This window comes from Pseudopipra pipra, chromosome 3 (assembly GCF_036250125.1).
Source record: "Pseudopipra pipra isolate bDixPip1 chromosome 3, bDixPip1.hap1, whole genome shotgun sequence".
Classification (NCBI taxonomy): Eukaryota; Metazoa; Chordata; class Aves; order Passeriformes; family Pipridae; genus Pseudopipra; species Pseudopipra pipra.
The window spans coordinates 91,201,683-91,221,395 of NC_087551.1; the positions used below are offsets into that span (position 1 = coordinate 91,201,683).

The window sequence follows — 19,713 nt, forward strand, 5'->3', positions numbered from 1 at the left end:
CCAAAGCAGCTGCTTTTCCTGATGTCAGTTCTTCCCTGAGATCTTGCTAGCTTCCAATTCCTCAAAATGCTGCTCCTCAGAGTAGCCTGACAGGTCCATGATTTTTCTAAAAGTCAAATCCTTCCACCTGCCTTGCCTTCTACATCAACTCTGGATCTCTGCCTCCAGGGCAAAAATCCTTTAGATTTGCTTCTGATATTTTTTTGCTTGCTCCTTCATAAGTCATTCAGTGAATCTTCATTATATGCTTATGCTTTCTTCCACAGCTTTGATTAGTATTATCTCCCCATCCTTCCACACCAAAGTAATTCATTCTTGCCTGCTGCAAGAGTCAGTCCTTTCCCCAGACTTGGCTGCAAATTCCTGCTAATGCCCTTGGACATGTCACAGGCACCCAACTTGGAAGCAATGGAAAAAGAGCAGGGACAAATTACAATGCAATCTTTCAAGCTTGTCAGGTATGACTATGCATCAGGAGTTATTACCACAAGCTAAAATTATTCTGATTTTCAGAATGTCTACAACTTCCCTGAACTTAACACAGCTTCTGGAGACTAAGTGAGTACTCAACAATACTTGTTATTAAAACATTCAACTTTGAAAATGCTATCCATTATGCAGTTCAATACCAGATTGTCTAAATAAAACCACATACCCAGAAGGTAACAGCTAAGCATCTGTTATGCAACTGAGGTTTTACAGTAGCATGTTATGAACAGAAGAGAGAGAGTGCAACCAACAACAAAAAAGCAACACTACTAGCTTATATTCAAATCACAGCTCAAATGCTAGATTATCCTTTCCCTTCTGTAAGTTAACTAGTGAGTAGCAGCAAATACCTCTACTGGAGGGACTGGAAACAGATAAATCACCCAAGTTTCTTTTCTCATTCTATTGCCTCCTTCCCCCCTCCCCCATCTCCTTTCTGCTGCTTCTCTTTATTTACTTCATCCTAACTTGCTGCATTTATCTTTCATAGTTTTGAAGATGTGAAAAAAGGGAACACCTTTCAACAACACCAAAAGAGGGACAAGAGGCTCAAGACTACGGTCCTCTCGAAAGTATACCAAAAAGTAAAATCTAATGATCAGATCTAAAGAGAATTCTGTCAGGCTACATCAGGTGTTTGAAACACAACAGAATAAGAAAAAAAACAAAATGTCTTAAGATTAAAACAAGAGAGGTGAGAGAAAGAGGGTTAAAAAAGAAAACAAAAACCTAAAATCAGTGCATAATTACACATCTTGAAAACTCTCTACTACATTCAGTCAGGCGAGTTACTCATCCTTATGATCTTGCCTTAGATAAAAGATGATCACTATACTGCTGAGAGGTTGAAAATCTTTCACAGCATATCACACAGGCAACAGCATTATTTGGGGGTCCACGTAACGTGACAGTTGGGTCACAAGGAGAATGATCAAACCTGGAGAAGAAGAAATAATTAACAAACTAATCCCATCTAAACAGTTAAAAGGGTTTTTTTCTAAATGAGAAAAGATCTGTCTTTTGAAACAGTTGGACAAAAACCCTTATCCAATCAACCTAAACTATAAAAATTCCTCTCTTCCACTATCATCAACTGAATCAGCTGAAATACCTTGCATAGAGGTGAATCTCCCTGCAGCTTACCTGTTACAAGGGTCAGTCTGCAGAGGAACCATACTGTTTTTACAAGAACTAAAAAAAGCCTCAATTTCCCAGAGAGGGAATTTTTTTTTTATTTTTACCTCCCTGCACTAGTTCTGGCTGGGATGGAGTTAATTTTCTTTGTAGCAGCTTGTACAGCTGTTGCGTTTTGGATTTACAAACAACAGTGTTGATAGCACAGAGATGTTTTAGTTATTGCTGAGCAGTGACTGCACAGCATCAAGGTCTTCTCTGTTTTTCAGACCACTCCATCAGCATGGAGGCTGGGGGTAGGCAAGAAGTTGGGAGGAGACACAGCTGGGACAGCTGACCACAAAAGGCCAAAGGGGCAGCCTGTAGCATAAGACACTGTGCTCAGCAATAAAAGCTGGGTGAAGGAAGAGGAAGGGGAGATAGCTGGGAAGACAAACACATCACTCGAGCTAACTATTACATACGAAAAAGCTGTGCCTGTTTGTCTCCTTATATTGCTTTGCTTATGCATGCAGCTTTTGCTTTACTTATTAAACTGTTTTCATCTCAGCCCAGAGTTTTCACACTTTTAATCTTCTCGTTCTCTTCCCCATCCCAGAGAGATGAGTGAGTGAGCAGCTGTGTGAGGGTGAGTTGCCTACTAGGGTTAATCCATGACACTTCCCTCAACTTCTCACCTTACCATCTTCCCCACAAACACACTCACTAGTTAAAAGACAGTATCTCCTGGGATTGACCATAGACACACTGAGTGCTGACTAGCCATCATCAGCTATGAACAGATGTCTGACCTATAGCTCTTGTTCCTCTTTCCATTCATTATGGGCTCTTTTTTTTTTTAATCTTACCATCAAATTGTGTAAGGTAGCCTTTTTCTCTTTTTCAAGTTTGAATGAAGATACTACAGAACTGGAGAATAGAAATCTTGTTTCTCAAAAAACCCATGTATTACAAAATGCTCAACAAGAAATAAATTCTGAATGGAAAAAACCAAACAACTTTCCTACCCACCCAAAAAACCCAAACAACAAAAAACCCCCTATGAAGTTCATCACATCATCTATATAAATTGTGTAACATATTAATTGGCTCTCAAAATGGAACTTTGTCAGTACAGGCAGTTTAAAGTAGACTTGATGCTGATGTCCTAAATTAGAGCATATTCTTTCATTATGATATCTTGCATTGAGCTCTTGTACTATGTCCTTACCTTTGAAGGTGACCTAGAAGAAGATGTACATTATCAAACTCTCTGTTGCAATGCATCACAGGGCAGTGTTTGGGACTGCTGTTGACTTGTGTCTGAGCTGCCCTCTTACAAGCACCCCTTCTTCCACCATTAACAGAGCCTGGTTTCAGACCTGTGTTATAAAACAATGTACTTAACCAGAACCTAAATTATAGAGGCTTAAGAAAACAAACAAAATAACACATAACCCCTAAAGCATTTAAAAATCAAGTTACAGTGATTCTTAAAAGCAAACTAACAATGTACAATCCTACTCAGGAAGTCTGCTCTTTCATTTTCTTCAATTCCCAGCAGTGTAACTTTTTAAGCACTTTCACACCCTTCATCGACGTACTATTTGAAATTCACTAAACATCCTGAAATTACACTTACTCATGTAGACATCTTCCTAAGCAGCAGTTCAATAGTAGTATTTTTTCTTCCTAGCAGCTTCTTTTATAAAAATTGTTAACATTGCCTTAGTGATTTCTAGATTTTGTATCTTACGTTTCCTAAACAGTAAGGCATTAGAAGAATGGATTTTATGGAAATGAGTGTTTAAGAACTTTCAAATGCCATATGCTAGCAAAGTTAATATTGTAGGATTAGGTTATGCACATGGCACCTGCAAGCTCAATGCAATTATCACGTGTTCTGTTCTCCAATTCAGGATTTAGAAACCATCACTGAAACTTAGCTTCCTACTCTTACCTGGCATTTTTAACCACTGGTCCACACATAACCTTGCAGCTTCTGTATCACTATGTTCCCGAATAAATTCTAATTCTTGCAACCCGTGAGCATATTGGGAATCAACCTTCTCCTGCGAGAGAAAACATACCAGGCAAGGTGGTGATCAAATTATTTTTAAAAAAATGAAAGATTAGGTATGTATCCCAAAACTTACATATGAGTTTCTAAAAACACAAGGAAAAAAACTCCAAAAAACCAACAAAACCCACATCCACAGAAGCCTAAAGTAGGGGAAAAATAAAATCTTACAACTTGATTCATTTCTATTTACCACAATAAAGACAGAACATAAGGGCAATAAAAAAATTTAAAAACCAGTAATTTTTTCCCCCAAAGCAAGAGCTACATCCTGCATCAATTAATTTACTTTTACTGTAACTACTGAAGTTTCTGTAGCGTGTACATAAGATTATAATCTTATAAAGAGAAACAAATAATCACGAAGTTTTAAACAAGCAGCATAAAATCATTATTGAAACCAAAGAGCCAGTTTGTTCCACTGACAAGGAAAAAAACTGGCATCTTCACTTTGAAAACTAAATTTAATTCTGCAAGTTGCATTAACTGATGAGGAGTAAAGAGCCACCCAGGAGGAAAATATTCATCTTTAACAAAGGATTTTTTAGCTTTCATTCTCAAAGTACATCGAAAGCTACATAGTTATCTCTGACTCCGCTTGACACATGGAAAACTGTATGTGGAAACATTAACAGATTGCCAAATTCTCCATAGAGGAGACAGGAGAGGGATGTAGGCTTCTGGACTTCAAGGCTACCTTGGACTATATCCAACATCCTTTTACTCTGTTGTATTACAGTTGCATAGTCTAGTGTAGAATATAAAAAGCTGTAACTGTAGTACAATCATGTGATTTTAAAAGTGTTGAGAAAATTAGGTTGGAAAGACAGCATGTTCCACAAATACTGAATTTGACTCTGTTCCTGTTCAATTTCATGAAGTTCTTGTAATCCCATTCCTTCAAGCGGTCCAGGTTCCCACCGAGAGCAGCCCTTCCATTAAGCCCACTGACTGCATCTCCCAGTTTGTAGTAGAAATAGAAAGTACAAGCCTTTCAAATCGCTGCCCAATGCAATTAACAGGATTCAACTTTAAAATTATGCCTTAAACACAGAAAGTTGTATCACATAATAAAATATTACTCAATACAGAAATTTAATGTGGCAAACAGTTTCCCAAAAATCTGTCAAAAACAAGTAAATGAGTAGGCTTGCTGCATGGCTGTTTGTGATAACTCTTATTTTTCAATTACTCAGCAAGAGTAACTGATGTTAAGGTTCCTCTGCTATATATACGAACAAGAGAAAAAGTTTTTGCCATTGATTTTCACAAATTTTTTTTTTTCCCATCCTCAGGAACTGCAATAAGACTAGCAAATTTATCAGTAAAAAGCCACTGAAGAGACAAAGTCTGTATTGTGTTTCGAATGATGCCACAGAAGCCTAGTTGCTAGTTCCAGGTCTGGCTCACCAATCTTTTTATTTATTTAGTAGTGAAAACAAAGACACTTGTGACTACAAGGCCTTTATGATGCAGTTCTACCAAAACAAAATACTCCCAATACCTTAAAGGCTTTGTTTTTCTCTTCTTTTTGCTGCTTCTCTACTTCAACATGTCGTGCCAGACGATCCAGGGTTGATGCAACTCGTTCTTTCTGATAGTCAATGTGATCCTTACGCTTAGGTCTCTACAATTGAAAAGTTAAACACGTATTTGGTGACTAAGTAACAGGCACTAATACAGTGAAAAGTGATGCCCAAGCATCAGGACATAATTCAGTACAGATATTCTTATCCTAAGTTCCATGATCTACCTTGCTAGTTTTCTCTTCCTATTTATCAACATCTGTAACTTCTATTAAAGAAGCAGCTAAAACAACTCTCCTCTCCACACATTCAAGGCAATTCAACATAAACATTAGCCTCACCAAAGCAGTAGACGAACATGGATGATTGTGCTGGGTGTCCTAGAAGTCTCCAACAAATGAAAAATTAAGTAAATTATTTTAAGTAAGTAAACAAAATATCTACTGATTTGAAAGCCAACATGCAGACCACCTGAAAAACTGAGAACTGATACAATTATTGCTCTAACTACTATCTTCAGAAAGGCAGATCATTAGCTTTTTCTAGCATAAGGGATAGGCCATACACTGTAATTTGCTCCTATTACACAACTAGCTCTAGCAATCAACACCATAGAGTCAGCCTGTGAATATACAGAAGATCCACCTTTCCTTAAGCACCAGTATTATTACAAACATCCTCTACTGTAACACTGTAAAACAAAAGTCAAGAGATGGCTACTGCTGCCAAAACCAACTCCAGTAGGGTTAATCACTGCCTCTCTCCAAGGCCCTACAGAGCAGGCACAATAAGATCGGGGGATAAACAGAGCCTGCTTCTGACTCATACAGTCTTAGGAGGGATTATGAAGGATTAGGCAGAGATAAAACCAGCCTGTCATTGGAATAAGGTCCTCCAACCTATACATCTTTCTTAAAAAGTTATTTTAGAAAGAAAAGGCCTGGGAGTAGACCAGATACATTTGCAGGCTAGAAACTGGACACAGACTTCTGAGGCTGCTTGCAAAGTGATATTTTTCTTCAACACACTCACTAACATGACTGAAAGACAAATAAAAGTTCCAAGCCCATTTCAAGGAGGCAAAAAACAGCTCTGGAAAAAAATGGAAGTGCTGGCATTCTTGCCTTCCACTCAACAGTAGGAAAAAAAAAAACCAAAATACTTAAATGTTATTTATTTAATTATTACTTGTTAAAAATACCTCTAATAAGGCTTTTGTGAAAAGTAACTGATAGGAAAAAATACAGAAGAGCAATTATTTTATTCAACTGAGATGTCTTAAAATATATTACAACATACTCACATGAACATAAGAACTGCTGTTAGGTTCTTCATCTTCACTGCTGACAAGATCAATACATTCAAGTACAGGTCTTAAAGGTCCTTCCTGGAATAAAGTATTAAAACACACACACAAAAGCACTGAATTGTTGTCCTTAGAGATAAAATGTTGCATACATTATAGCACATTGTCAGCATTAGCATTTCACCAAGGTTTCAAGAGAGTGCAGTAAAGGAAATTCTGGCATGGGAACTTTTCCACTAAACAGACTATTCCACAAAACTGGTAAAACATGCAAACAAGTATTCAAAAATAATCTAATACACAGATGTCAAGTAGAAAAAAATCAAATTAATAATCTGGACTTGCCTAATAACATTATATTCTTCACTTTCTCAATCAACCCAGACCTACATTTTTAAAGATACTCAACCTGTGCCACTAATTCAATGGTAATAGGGTAGCAGCCTGTTACCAAGATAGGAACAGCCTCAGATTTCACTATGCAATGTTAAATGTTTTCTTCTTTCAGAGTTTTTTTCGCTTTGTTTTTAAAAACACAAATTCAATTCCAAAAGCGTGATGGCCTAATCTTGGCTGGACACCAGGTGCCCACCAAGCCACTCGATCACTCGCCTCCTCAGGAGACCAAGGTTGGGGACAAAACAAGATGAAAAAAAATCCTCCTGGGTCAAGGTCAAGGCAGTTTTAAAGAGAAAGCAAAGGCCACATGTGGAAGCAAAGGAAAACAAAAGATTTATTCTCTGCTTCCCATCATCATGCAACGACCAGCCATTTCCCAAGGGCTTCAGCACACACAATAGCTGCTCCATAAGACAAATGATGTAATGGTAAATCACAGAATGGTTTGGGTTGTAAGGGACCTTAAAGATCTCCTCGTTCCAACCCCTCTGTCATGGGCAGGGGTGCCCACTTTATCAGGTTGCTCATGCCACTGTCCTTTTCCTTAGCTTTTATTACTGAGTAGACATTATATGGTACAAATATCCCTTTGGTCAGTTTGGGTCAGCTGTCCTGGCTATGCCTCTCCCAAAACCTTGCCCATCCCATGCTTACTGATGAGGGAGAAAGGTTGGGGAATGCCTTGATGCTGAGGGAGCTCTGCTCAGCAGTAACCAAAACACTGGTGTGTTATCAACACCTTTCTAGTCACCAGTGCACAGCACAGCACTGTGAGGGCTGCTATGGGGAAAATGAACTTCATCTCAGCCAGACCTAATAAACAAGAAATTAAACTCCTTGGGCATTTCAAACATTAAGAAAGTGGGAAACAGTTCATACACATTTAAGCCCTGAAGACTACTCCTCTCTGAGCAGATATTCCACAGACAGGTCACAAGTGTTTTCTCTGTATTGGAATCACAATGAGGGGGAGGTCATTTTATCTTAAAAGGAAACACATTTTACCCATTCACACCACATACTCAGAAGCACAAAGACACATGTCCAAACAGTCTGTCCAGCACTCAGTTTCAAAGATATACATCCAGGAAGCCTTGTCAGGACTCCATGCAGGAATATGGAGGCCCAACAACCCTGGCTATCAACAAATACTCAGGTCTTCTCTATTCTTCCTAGCTTGACAGCCATATGCTTCTTTTGCATGCATATTTCCCATCTTTTGTCCCTCTTTTCCATTCCCTCTGTGAGTCACTAAAGGTTACTGACTGGTTTTGTCTCCTCCTTAGGATGTCTCCAATTATACCAATTTTACCATTTCTAGTACAAGCTTCCAGTAGAGAGTACAATGTCGGAACAAACATAAAAAAGCAAACATAGAAGAAAAACTAGAGTCAGCAATCCAAACTAAGCACATAGGCTGTAAATTTTTTAAAGAAGATGTACTAAATAATGTGGAGCTCCATCCATACTCACTGCTGTAAGTCTTCAGTTTTTAAAGGCAAAAAAAGAAGCACTATGTCCATATAACATGATGTCATGCAAAAAAACCCCAAACCTGCATCATGCTAGAGCATCATCATATGCCAACTAAATAATCAGTATAACGAACATGAAACAGAATGAGTAAGTCCACATACACCAAACAAAAATATTCCTAGTGACCCTAACTCATATCCATGGTCATGTGTGTTTGTATCTTCAATGAGAGGCAAAGAGAACTAAAATCTTCACATGCCACAGAAAGATTCTGCACATAGATGCAGATTCTGAAAGTTATTATCTAGCTTCAAAGTAAATAAATGAAAATCAAAGATAAGTTTATTTTTTTTGTAATGCCAGGGGTGATGGTTTGGTTTTCTGTTGGGTTTTTTTGTTTGTTTTAAATCTGTACATGCAATGCCACCTAAATCATGACAGAGTTTTTGACCAAACTACAGTATTAGCCGTTTGTCTGGCAATATATCTGGCAGATACCACAGAGCTGTTATATACTCCATATTTATGCTTTATTTCTTAGAAAGTTAAGTTTTCCAGGCAGAAGAAGGACTTACAGTACCCAGCAGACTGACTTCTTGAAGAGGTACAGTACCATCTCTGCCACATATTTAGCAGTTTCTTCAAGATATTAGCAGCGAACCACATAGGGCAGGCTAGGAAGACTTACTGCCTCACGAGAAGTAGTGGAGAGAAAAGCAGCATGCAATCCTCTCTACTGCTCTTACTGCGTCTCATTCTTTACATTGTTCCACCTTTCAAGGCAGTAAAGCTGTTCAGCTGGCCAGGCATAAACAATCACCACAGAGGAAGAGGATTGATATCTTGGACAGATAACAAAAGCTTATATGAATCAAGCTGCAGGCCTCAAATTACCCCAAAAGAGTGCTTAATTTTTTAGGATTAAATAAACATAATGTGGTTGTTAAATGAAATACAAAAAAAATCCATTACAGTTTTGTTTCTGTAGAAACTGACAGTCTCTGTACAACTTTTAAGAAATTAAATCTTTATTAAACAGCTGTTAGCAAGTAAGAGTTCAAAGACACACTCAGATCACCTGACTATCCAATCAGCTTAATAATGTGTTTTGAAATGTTCAGCTCTGATCCTAACAGCTGTACCTTCTTCAAAGGCAGAGATTTCCCCTATTTGTGTTTATTTACTCTCTGGGTTCAGCAACTAAATAGAACTTACAAAACTGACAGCTGAAATGCAGAATAACTTGCTTTCAAGTCTAGGAAGCTCTAATGACAAGAACAGTAAATTTAATGCAAGTAATATTACACTTGTTTAAACGTTGTTTGCACACATGAAATGTTCTTTTTTCCTATCAAATTCTGTGCCTTTTTCTATCCAATTTTTGCATAATGCTCACCTCCACACAGGATGAACCTCAAATTCAAAGTAATGAGAATTTTAATTACTTTGGTTTTTTCCAACTGGTTCAACTAAATAGTAATGCCAACACTGAGGATTCCATCACCATCGGAGAGCTAAGAAACTGTGGATCAGATAGCTTTGTCCAGTTCTTTGTAACTCCCCACAAGATTAGCACCACCAGCTAAATAGTATCTTGGCATAAAAGAGCCTCAGATTACAGGAAAACAACATGCTCTCAATGAACAGCTGAAAGCTGGGGCCTGTCTAGCTGACTATACTGGCATACCTGGCACCCAGAAAGACATCAAGTACTAAGTACTCAGATGCACTAGCACTAAGATATGCTCAGTCTTCACATCTTGTAAGCACGTCCTTCACATTCAAACAAACAAACAAAAATATCAAAACCCGAACACAAAACAAGCAAAGAAAACCAAAACCCCAACCAACCAAAAACACCCCAACCATTCTCCACTCCTCAATTACTTCTCTAAATAATCTTCAAAAGCCACTCTTCTCACCAACCAACAGCAATGCCACAGAGCTACCAAAAAAAAAAAAAAAATCGCACCTTTTTCAGTTAGTAGAAGAATTTCTAGGTTTTTAAGTCTCCAGGCAGCTGTGGCATCTCTGCTATTATTCACAGCTTTGCCTGAAAGCATTAGCATTAAATCAACAAAACTGTAATTTCACTATGCTACACAAAATACCAATTTTAACTGTTGATATAATCAAAACTGTTTAATTGGCAACTGGTAAAGATGGAGCTTCATATTCATCTCCAAAGACTGTCTTCTCAAGGACTTCTGTGAAGCTCATTTTTACTGCCTCCAGAAGTTTTCTCCAAAAGCCCTAAACTATGGTCTCTTTCTCTCTCTCCCTCATTTCACTCAGTCTTTGGGTAATCAGGCCTAGCTAACAGACACCTTGTCCATCATGCAAGGTGTTTTATTTGTTCAGTTTTTAGCTTTAAGTGCATTCAGACCAAATACCCAGTTTACTTAAACAGCACAATTAAACTTTTGCATAATTATACACACACTAGCATACAGAAAACATGAAACTAGCTTTCATGTATGCGACCACAAAGTTATCTTTGACAAATATTTATGAGCATAAATTGTGTATACACTATGTAAACACACTTATCATAGAACAAGTTTACAATAAAATAAATTTTAAAAATTGACACAAGTAGTACTATTTGTGCTCTAAATTTGTGCCCTAACAGACGTCCAACTTCAAGACTGAGTAACTGACCAACATTGCAAAGTTTTGATTTCTATAACCTAGTAAATACAAAAATTCAAGTCCTTGGTTAACTTGAGTGCAAAAATAAAAGTTCTACTTCGGAGATGCTTCCTAACACCACTACCATTTTATTCAGCTCCTGCTGCAATACAACTAAAAGCCAGAGAGACAAATACTTCAGTTGAATATCTAATAGTTAACATCTCAGGGAGAAAGGAAGCAAAATATTTAAATGGTAGCTACTGTATTTTAGTGAATCACTTGATTTGGTGTATTAACTAATTTCCCTCGAAGTCCAATGCTTTTGGTGCAAACCGTGGAAACTTGAGTTATCTATCTACTTAAGTGCTACAGACCCCATTACATCTGTGAATTTCTTCACTCTTGCCTTATCCTTCCCAAGAAAACAAAATGGGGGCAAGACCATCCAATCTTAAGAAACTAGGAATAACAGCTTGTATTGCAGATTAAATTATATTTTTCTGCTGGTATGCAAAACTTAGAATGTAATGAAGTGGACAAAATACATTGTAATGACAAAGTAAAAGGTGGGAAATTAAGTAAGAATAGTTTTAAGTTTTCTGGATGAGGATTAAACTGACTGTAAAAGCTAAAAGACTCTGGCAGCAGCAGAGATTGCCTTTGCTCCATCAAATGAGGACTTTTTGTCCTCAAACACCCTAACACAGTGAAGGAAATGGAAAAAAAAAAACAAAACAAGGAAAACCAAACCAAAGAAACAAAAAAACCCACACCAAAACCACACCCAGCTGTCAAGAAGAAAAAAAAGGGGGGAAGAAAAACACAGAGATCACATGGCCTACAACTAATTGTTGTCTATTAAAATGAACACAGGTTGAAATACCTCAGTAGCTTCTCTAATTCAATTTATACAGTACCATCTTGTGCACTGGGTCTTTAGAACATGGACGCAATCGGGTAGCATCCACATGCAACATTTATGGAGACTACACACTTCCAGCCATACACATTATTACATGGAAAGGATGATCTAAAGCTAGCCAAGTAGTCTGGAAATCCTTTTGCAAAGTCTGAAGTCATCCTCACTCAGAGCAAAGGAGAGATCTGAGGACACATTGCTGACATTAGGTGCTGGCCAGGGTCATATGCCTTTCCCCATGTATTCATCAATGACAACAGTAAGCTTCTCACTCCAGGATATAAATCCTGCAAAAGACTAAGCTCAGTCATCTTCTTATATCTAGCAGCCTCTCTTGGAAGCAACTGTCACTGGGACCACACAAAGGATCTGTATTATCGACAGGCAAAGCCAAGAAAATAAAAAGAAAGTAGTTAGAAGTGTTGATTTTAGTTCTTTTCTTTCAGTTACTGCTCCTGGTGCTCCAGCAGCCCTTCAATCATTATGCATTCCGAGCTATACCAGCTTCCTCATTCTTTGCCCAGTTTGAAGAAAATGAAGCTTTTACAATGATGATAAAGGAATTATGGAATGGTTTGGGTTGGAAGGGTCCTTGAAGATCATCAAGTACCAATCCACCTGCCGTGGCCAGGGACACCTTTCACTAGACTAGGTTTCCCAGAGCCCCATCCAACCTGGCCTTGAACACTTGCAGAGATAAGGCATCCACAACTTCTCTGGGCAACCTGTTGCAAAGCCTCACTGCCTGCACAGTAAAGAACTTCTTCCTAATATCTAATCTAAATCTACTCTCAGTTTGAAGCCATTTCCCCTGGTCCTGTCACTACATGCTCTTGTAAATAGTCCCTTTCCATCCTTCTTACAGGCTGCCTTCAGGTACTGGAAGGCCACAACTAGGTCACCCTGAAACCTTCTCTTTTCCAGGCTGAACAATCTCAATTTTTTTAGTCTTTCCTCACAGGAGAGGTGCTCCATCCCTCTAATCAACTTAGTGGCCCTCCTCTGGTCTCACTCCAACAGGTCGATGTCCTTCCTGTGCTGGGGACCTCAGAGCTGGATGCAGCACTTCAGGTGGTGTGGAGTGAGGGGACAGAATCCCCTCCTTTGATCTGCTGACCATGCTGCTTTTGATGCAGCCTAGCACACAGTTGACTTTCTGGGCTGCAAGCCCACACTGCCAGTTCATTTACCAACACCCCAAATCCTCTGCTGCAGACACACATGAATGCTTGTACGTATATAATGAACTTTGAACTCACTAGTTAATTTTGACCAAATCAATTACAAGATTAAGAAGTCTCTGAGATATTCAACTACTTAAAAATCCTTCGTACTCGAGCATCTAAACACCCCTGCAGAAAAAGTCTGTATATTGAACCTAGGCTTTAATCAAGCACCATATAAAATAGAGCAGGAAAAAAATCTAGTTATTGTTCAGCAAATCATTCAAAAATGAGACAAATCCACAGGAAATCAGCCATTAATAATCTTGGCATCAATTAATCACTTGATCTTATTTATATGACTTGTTCCTTCAGGAAAAACATCTTTAGATGTGTAGATGTGGCACCTAGGATACGGTTTAGTGATGGACTTAGCAGTGCTGGGTTAACAGTTGAGTCAATTAGGGACATGGTTTAGTGGTGTACTTCGTAGTGCTGGGTTAACAGTTGGAGTTAATGGTCTTAACAGTCTTTCCCAACCTAAAAAAACTGTGTTCCTATGTAATCCTGCAATTTAGCACCACTTCACTGATGACAGATTGAGTCCAGATCACAAGCAGCATGAAAATATTCTGCTTTTCTTGGACATCCAATAAATAAAAGTGTCTTGAAGTTACTGACATGTTTTATGTGAATGTATTAGATTACCTGTTGTACTGTAGCTACTATAGAGTGCTTCACACCTTGAGAGGACTGTTTAAGGCCGCTAACCTGTAATTTCCTCCCTCTTCTTCTAAACCAAGTACAGTATTTTTAACATTGTTTTGCTTTATTCCATTAAGTTAAGTGGGACTATTCATGTAGCAAAATGCTATGCAACGATTACCAAAGTCCTCTACAGTGACTTCTTATATATGTAATTGATCACTGTAATTCCCCACTGACCTGTTGGGATACTCCAGTCCATATTCTCTCTATAGGACCAACTGACATAATCTTATACTCTTTCAAGAAAGGGCACATAAATCTTTAAGATCAACTTGTTATCTGACACAGAGGTTCACAAATCAAATTATCTTTAAATGCAAGAGTAATGCTTTCCATCAAAATGTAATCACCATCAACAGAGTAAACAAAATCCCCCTCCTGTTTAACTGGACTATTGAGAATGTATTAATTACAACAAGCAGTGTGCTTCCAGTACAAGATCTACTTACTCCAACAAACTCAATCTCGTCTTCACTTTCAGAAGCTGGTGATTTACTCCTGTGAAGGCTGACAGAGCTATGAGACTCCATTATCTAAACAGACAGAAACCAAAACATGATACAGCATTTTATTTTTTTTCTTTAACTAAACAGCATTTTCCATTTTATGCCTGCTTTGGCTTTACAGTCTATCTGCACTCAACAAGCCTGTCTCTCATTCACTGACAATTATTACTGATACCCGAAGAAGCAATAAACGACTTTGACTCGAACCACGCTGCTGTATTTTTCCAAGTATGCAAAACATGGCTTAACCTACAAAGCATACCAATACCTATACTCCTCCAGCAGCCACCGCTGCAGTGTAGCATCCCAATAACATGCTTAAAGGCCGAAACCCCAGCGAGAGCCGAGGCCTGAGCTTCAGCGTAGCGGCTCCGAGGCACGACCGAGCCGGGGCGGGCCGGTAACAGCCGCGGGCGAGCTCGGCCGTTTCGAGCGGCCGCAGCTGTTTCCGCTGCTCCGGGCCGCTCTAAGACCGCGGCAGAGCCAGAGGGCTGAGCTTCGTGCTCCAAAACAAGCGCCGTCCCGCCCAGCTCCGGCGGGGCTCCGCGAACGGCGCGGAACGGCCCCGGCAGCCCTGCCCCAGCGGGCGGCGGTGCTGACTCACGTTTCTGGCCCCGCACGGGCCCCCCCGCCCCGCGGGCTTCGTTCGGCCCCCCCGGACTGACGGTTCGGCTGCTCACCGGGCACAGCCCCGCGGGCGCTGCGCTAAAACCGGCGGCCCCGAGCTCCGCCCCGGCCCCGCTCATTCGCCGCCCCCTCCCGCAGGCACCACCGTCCCGACCTGCCGTGTCCCCGCTTCCTCTGCGGCCCGAGGGCGGCGCGGCGGGCAGGGGTGGGGCGGGAGCGCGGCGGGGCTCGCCGGGAGCGGGAGGTGCCGCCCACTGCGCCCCGCGTTGCCCATGGCAGGTGCCTTCGCCACCGCGGCAGCGCCATGGCGCGGACCCCGGCCGCAGCTCCGGGGTCTTACCTTCAGTTGCGCTCCATTCAGTTCCTGCTCGGAGGGGGAAAACCCTCATGCCGCTTCCGGGGGAGGGGGAGGAGGAAGGGCGGCCATTGGGGCTGGCAGCGGAAGGGAGGGAAGGCGGGAAAATCGCCCATCCGCCTGCCTGTGCGTGCCCAGCCTGCCGGTGCCCAGCCCATCTCCCGGTGGTTCGACCCAACCCAGGCATCTACAAAGATCCTTTGTGAGGATCTTACCGGAGGTGGTGCCACGGGCGCTAGTGAAGTCCAGATAAACAATGTCCATTGCTCCACTCATCTACCAGGGCAATCAGTTTATCATAGAAGTTTATCAAGTTGGTCAGGCCTGATTTCCCCTTGGTAGTTCCATACTGATGACTCAGTGATTTTCTTGACACTGAAGTACCTGGAAATGGTTTCTGGGAGTAGCTGCTTCATTACCTTCCCAGGGATCAGGATAAGGCTGACGGGCCTGTGGTTCTGTGTGACCTCCTTCCGGCCCCTCTTGAAGATGGAGGTGGCATTTGCTTTCCTCCAGCCTCAGGCACCTCTCCCAGTCACCATGATCAGTGAAAGATTATTGAGAGTGGCCTTGCCACAACATCCATCAGCTCTTGTCAGTACCTGTGAGTGCATCCTGTTAGGGCCCATTGACTTAGCATATGTCCAGTTGATCCTCTCCCACCAAGTGTTCACCTTCCTTGGTCCAGCCTTTCCCCCTGGTTTCTGGAACCTGGGATTCCTGAAGGCTGGTCTTGCTAGTAAGAACTGAGTCAAAGAAAGCATTCAGCAACTCAGCCTTTTCCATGTCCTGTGTCAGCAGGTCATCCATCTTATTTAGCAATGGGCCCACATTTTCCCTAGTCTTCCTTTTGTCACCTCTGAACTTACAGGAGCCATTCTTGTTGTCTTTGACATCTCTAGCTAGATCCAATTCCAGCTGTGCTTTAGCTTTCCTAACTTCATCCCTGCGTGCTTGAACAATGTTTCTGTATTTCTCCCAGGTTACCCATCCTTGCTTCCACCCTTTGTATGCTTCCTTTTTGTATTTGAGTTTGACCAGGAGCTCCTTGTTCATCTATGCAGGCCTCATGGCATTGTTGCCTAATTTCCTATTCACTGGGATGAACTCTTCTTGAGCTCGGAGGAAATGATCTTTAAATACTAACCAACTTCCTTGGGCCCTTTTCCCTCCAGGGCTGTACCCCATGGGACTCTTCCAAGTAGATCTTTGAAGAGCCAAAATTCACTCTCCAGGGTTGTGAGCCTGCTTTTTACACTTCCCCTCCCCTCAGGATCCTGAGCTCCACCATGGTCGCTACAGCCAAGATTACCTTGAGCTTCACGTTCCCAACAATCTCCTTATTGCTATGAGGTCCAACGAAGCATTGCTTATTATTGGTCTTTGTTGACTCCTTTATGACTTGGAAGAAGTTATCAGTGCACTCCAGGAACCTCTGGGATTGCTTATGCCCTGCTGTATAGTCCCTGCAGCAAATATATGAATGGTTGAACTCCCACATGAGAATGTGAGGCTGCTCTTATCTGTCTACCTCATCCACTTGTTCTTCCTGGTCAGGCAGCCTGTAGCAGACACCCTCTATAATGTTACCTTTACCTGTCCTCTCTTGAATCCTCCCCCATGAACTCTCATTCAGTTCCTTGTCCATCCCCAGGCATTGCTCCATGCACTCCAACTGCTCTTTCACATAAAGGAGAACTTCCCTTGCTTGATGTCCTATCCAGTCCTACCTAAAGAGCTGGTCTCTCTTCATTCATGGGGGCCATCCCACCATGTCTCTGTGATCCCAACAAGATCATAGCCTTGCAGCTGCACACGGACTAACTTATCAAGTTTATTCCCCGTGCTGCATGCGTTAGTATGCAGGCACTTTAGAGAGGCACCCCAGCATGCTGACTGCCTAGAAAGGGTTTGGGGGATTTCTCCATTATGATGTTTTGTAGACATTTCTTTGCTGACACTCAAAGAAGGTGAGCCCTCTTAAGCCCCATCTTATTGTTTTGTGTGTTCCTGACACACCACCCTATGCCCTTTGCTTTTCTCTGTGTCCATCAATCCCTCACAGGGCTGCTGGTTACTCTCTCCCTCTCCCTTACTTCTTAGTTTAAAGCCTTCCTTATGTAATCAATGATCCTACTAATAAAAATAGCTTTACCCTGCTTAGTGAGGTGGCTCTCACCTCTCTCAAGCAGACAGTGATCTGCAAGCATGGTCCCATGGTCATACAACTCAAATCTCTGTCACCAACACAGGTTCTGCAAGCAGTTATTGACTTGTCCTATTAGTGCCTGTCTCCTCATTTCCCCTCACTGGTAGGGTCAAGAAAACACCACTCAGACCCCCATGCCCATGATTCTTGCTATTTATCTGCTACTACTCTCCTGCTTCCTCATGTTTGGTCATGTTTGGTGACTTCTAGCCACCTAAAGCAAAAGTCAGTATGAATCATCTTTACTCAATGCACTGGCTTTGAGTAAGCTGAACAGTGTAAATGTCACCTATGAGTTCTGTGTTAGTATAAAAGAGCTGCTTGCACACCCACAAAGCACTTCACTGGTGTGTGCTTATCAAATCCTATATACACAGGAGAGAAAGAATTCAGGGTTGCATGTTAAATTTTGGTGTTACGTGAGCTTTGTGAATAAACAACTATCAGTAGTAATATATCATGTGGTATTTAATGTAAGTGTTAATTTGGTGCACTTATTTTTCTTGAAAACATAGAGTTACTAATGTTAGTTTAAAGCCTTTTCCATATATGAATGAAAAAACAGCTTTATGACAGGAGATGGATCTACTGAACTGCTAGTTATATCTACCAGTTATATACTCATTAACAAGTTCGTACAACTTAATCACCCTTGTTGAACTGTATAAACAACACTGATTTGACCAGTTTTATTTCATTGCTAAAATAATGGAAACCTGACTACCACTTGGAAAATTAAAGTCATTTTTGCAGCTTAAACTTTAATATTTTGCATTTATAACTTAAATTTGCTAACAGAATGCTGACAGCAGTCATTCTGTTTGTGGCTTGCTTTTTCATTTCATAACTTCTGATTCTTGAGAATAGATAATATGAGGAGCCATAGTAACAAGTTACTAAAACAGCAAGGTGGTATTATTTTTCCAAACTCTGAGACCCTATGAAGATGACATTAATTTGAATATGAACTTTTCAGTAGTAATTGATGTAAAGGTTTCCTCATGCAATGACCAATCCAAAATTCCTCCTTGTATGTAAACAACACAGTTAAGGAAAAAAAATAGTAAGGGAATTGCCATGCAATTATGTCAGCATTTCCAGCATGCTAACAAAACTCAGAATTCCAGAATTTGTGTATTTCATCTACTTCCATGGAAAGCACAGTTTTCAGACTTTGAACCAGCTTAGGAATGTTCTTATGCAGAGCTTGTTGGGAAGGGAAGGAGAGGGGAGGCAAGGCGAGGAAAGGCAGGGGTTTTCATAAGCTCTTCATGAGCTAAGATCTCTAAGTTCAAACATCCAAATGAGGTCTGGGTATCATATAGAATATGGAAGCTGTTTCTAAGCAGACTGTCTTTGTAAACTCAGTAGTGCTCTCTAGCAAATAATTCCACATAGTCACTACATACTGGTCAGATTATGTGACCAATACATCCGTTCTAGAGCAGGCAGCAGTCACAAGTATTGAGGCCATGTTGCTGAGAACACAGCTGCGTTGGGCAGGACACATCTCCAGGATGAAGGACCACCGCCTCCCTAAGATCGTGCTCTATGGTGAACTTGCCTCTGGCTGCTGCAAGAGAGGAGCCCTGAAGAGGAGATACAAGGACTCCCTGAAACAACATCTCAGCCTTGGCCATATCGATCATCATCATTGGTCTACTCTGGCCTCCAATCGGGAGGCCTGGAGACACACCATCTATAACGCTGCTCCTTCCTTTGAGAACGCACGCAGGATCACTCTGGAGGAGAAAAGACAACGCAGAAAGAATCGTGTCTTGTCGATACCACCTAAGGAGTCTTTCTGCTGTGCCTTTTGCAACCGGACTTGTCTATCTCACGTTGGCCTTTTTAGTCACCAGCGCACTTGTAGCAAGTGTGGGTAGAGTCCTCCCCAAATCTTCGTTTGTGAAGCCTAGCCATGATGAGTATAAGGACACATTGTCACTATGTGTCCTTAATTATAGGGTAGGTTTAGATTAGATATTAGGAAGAACGTCTTTACTTGAAGGTGGTGAGGCACTGGAACAGGTTCCCCAGAAAAATTGTGGATACCCCATCCCTGGAACTGTTCAAGGCCAGGTTGGATGGGGCTTTGAAAAGCTTGGCCTAGTGAAAGCTGTTCCTGCCCATGACAGGGGGG

General features: G+C 41.1%; 1 protein-coding gene across 9 annotated transcripts in view; it reads right to left on the bottom strand.

Moving 5' to 3' along the window:
• The window catches only part of LOC135411990 (E3 SUMO-protein ligase ZNF451-like), a 38,210-nt gene extending 22,775 nt beyond the window's left edge, over positions 1-15,435 (bottom strand). For 5 of the 9 annotated variants that reach the window (XM_064650293.1, XM_064650292.1, XM_064650286.1 and 2 more), the window contains exons 1-7: positions 15,161-15,295; positions 14,323-14,406; positions 6,512-6,595; positions 5,187-5,309; positions 3,563-3,674; positions 2,834-2,984; positions 1,300-1,426 (exon numbers count right to left, since the gene is read on the bottom strand). In XM_064650293.1, the coding sequence (XP_064506363.1) occupies positions 1,300-1,426; positions 2,834-2,984; positions 3,563-3,674; positions 5,187-5,309; positions 6,512-6,595; positions 14,323-14,406; positions 15,161-15,280 (801 nt within the window). In that variant the 5' untranslated portion in view covers positions 15,281-15,295. Of the gene's footprint in view, positions 1-1,299; positions 1,427-2,833; positions 2,985-3,562; positions 3,675-5,186; positions 5,310-6,511; positions 6,596-14,322; positions 14,407-14,647; positions 14,849-14,983; positions 15,063-15,160; positions 15,296-15,346 lie in introns of those variants that run through there. The other 4 variants (XM_064650290.1, XM_064650291.1, XM_064650289.1 and 1 more) reach the window with 4 other exon arrangements.
• Between the last annotated feature and the right edge of the window lie 4,278 nt (positions 15,436-19,713).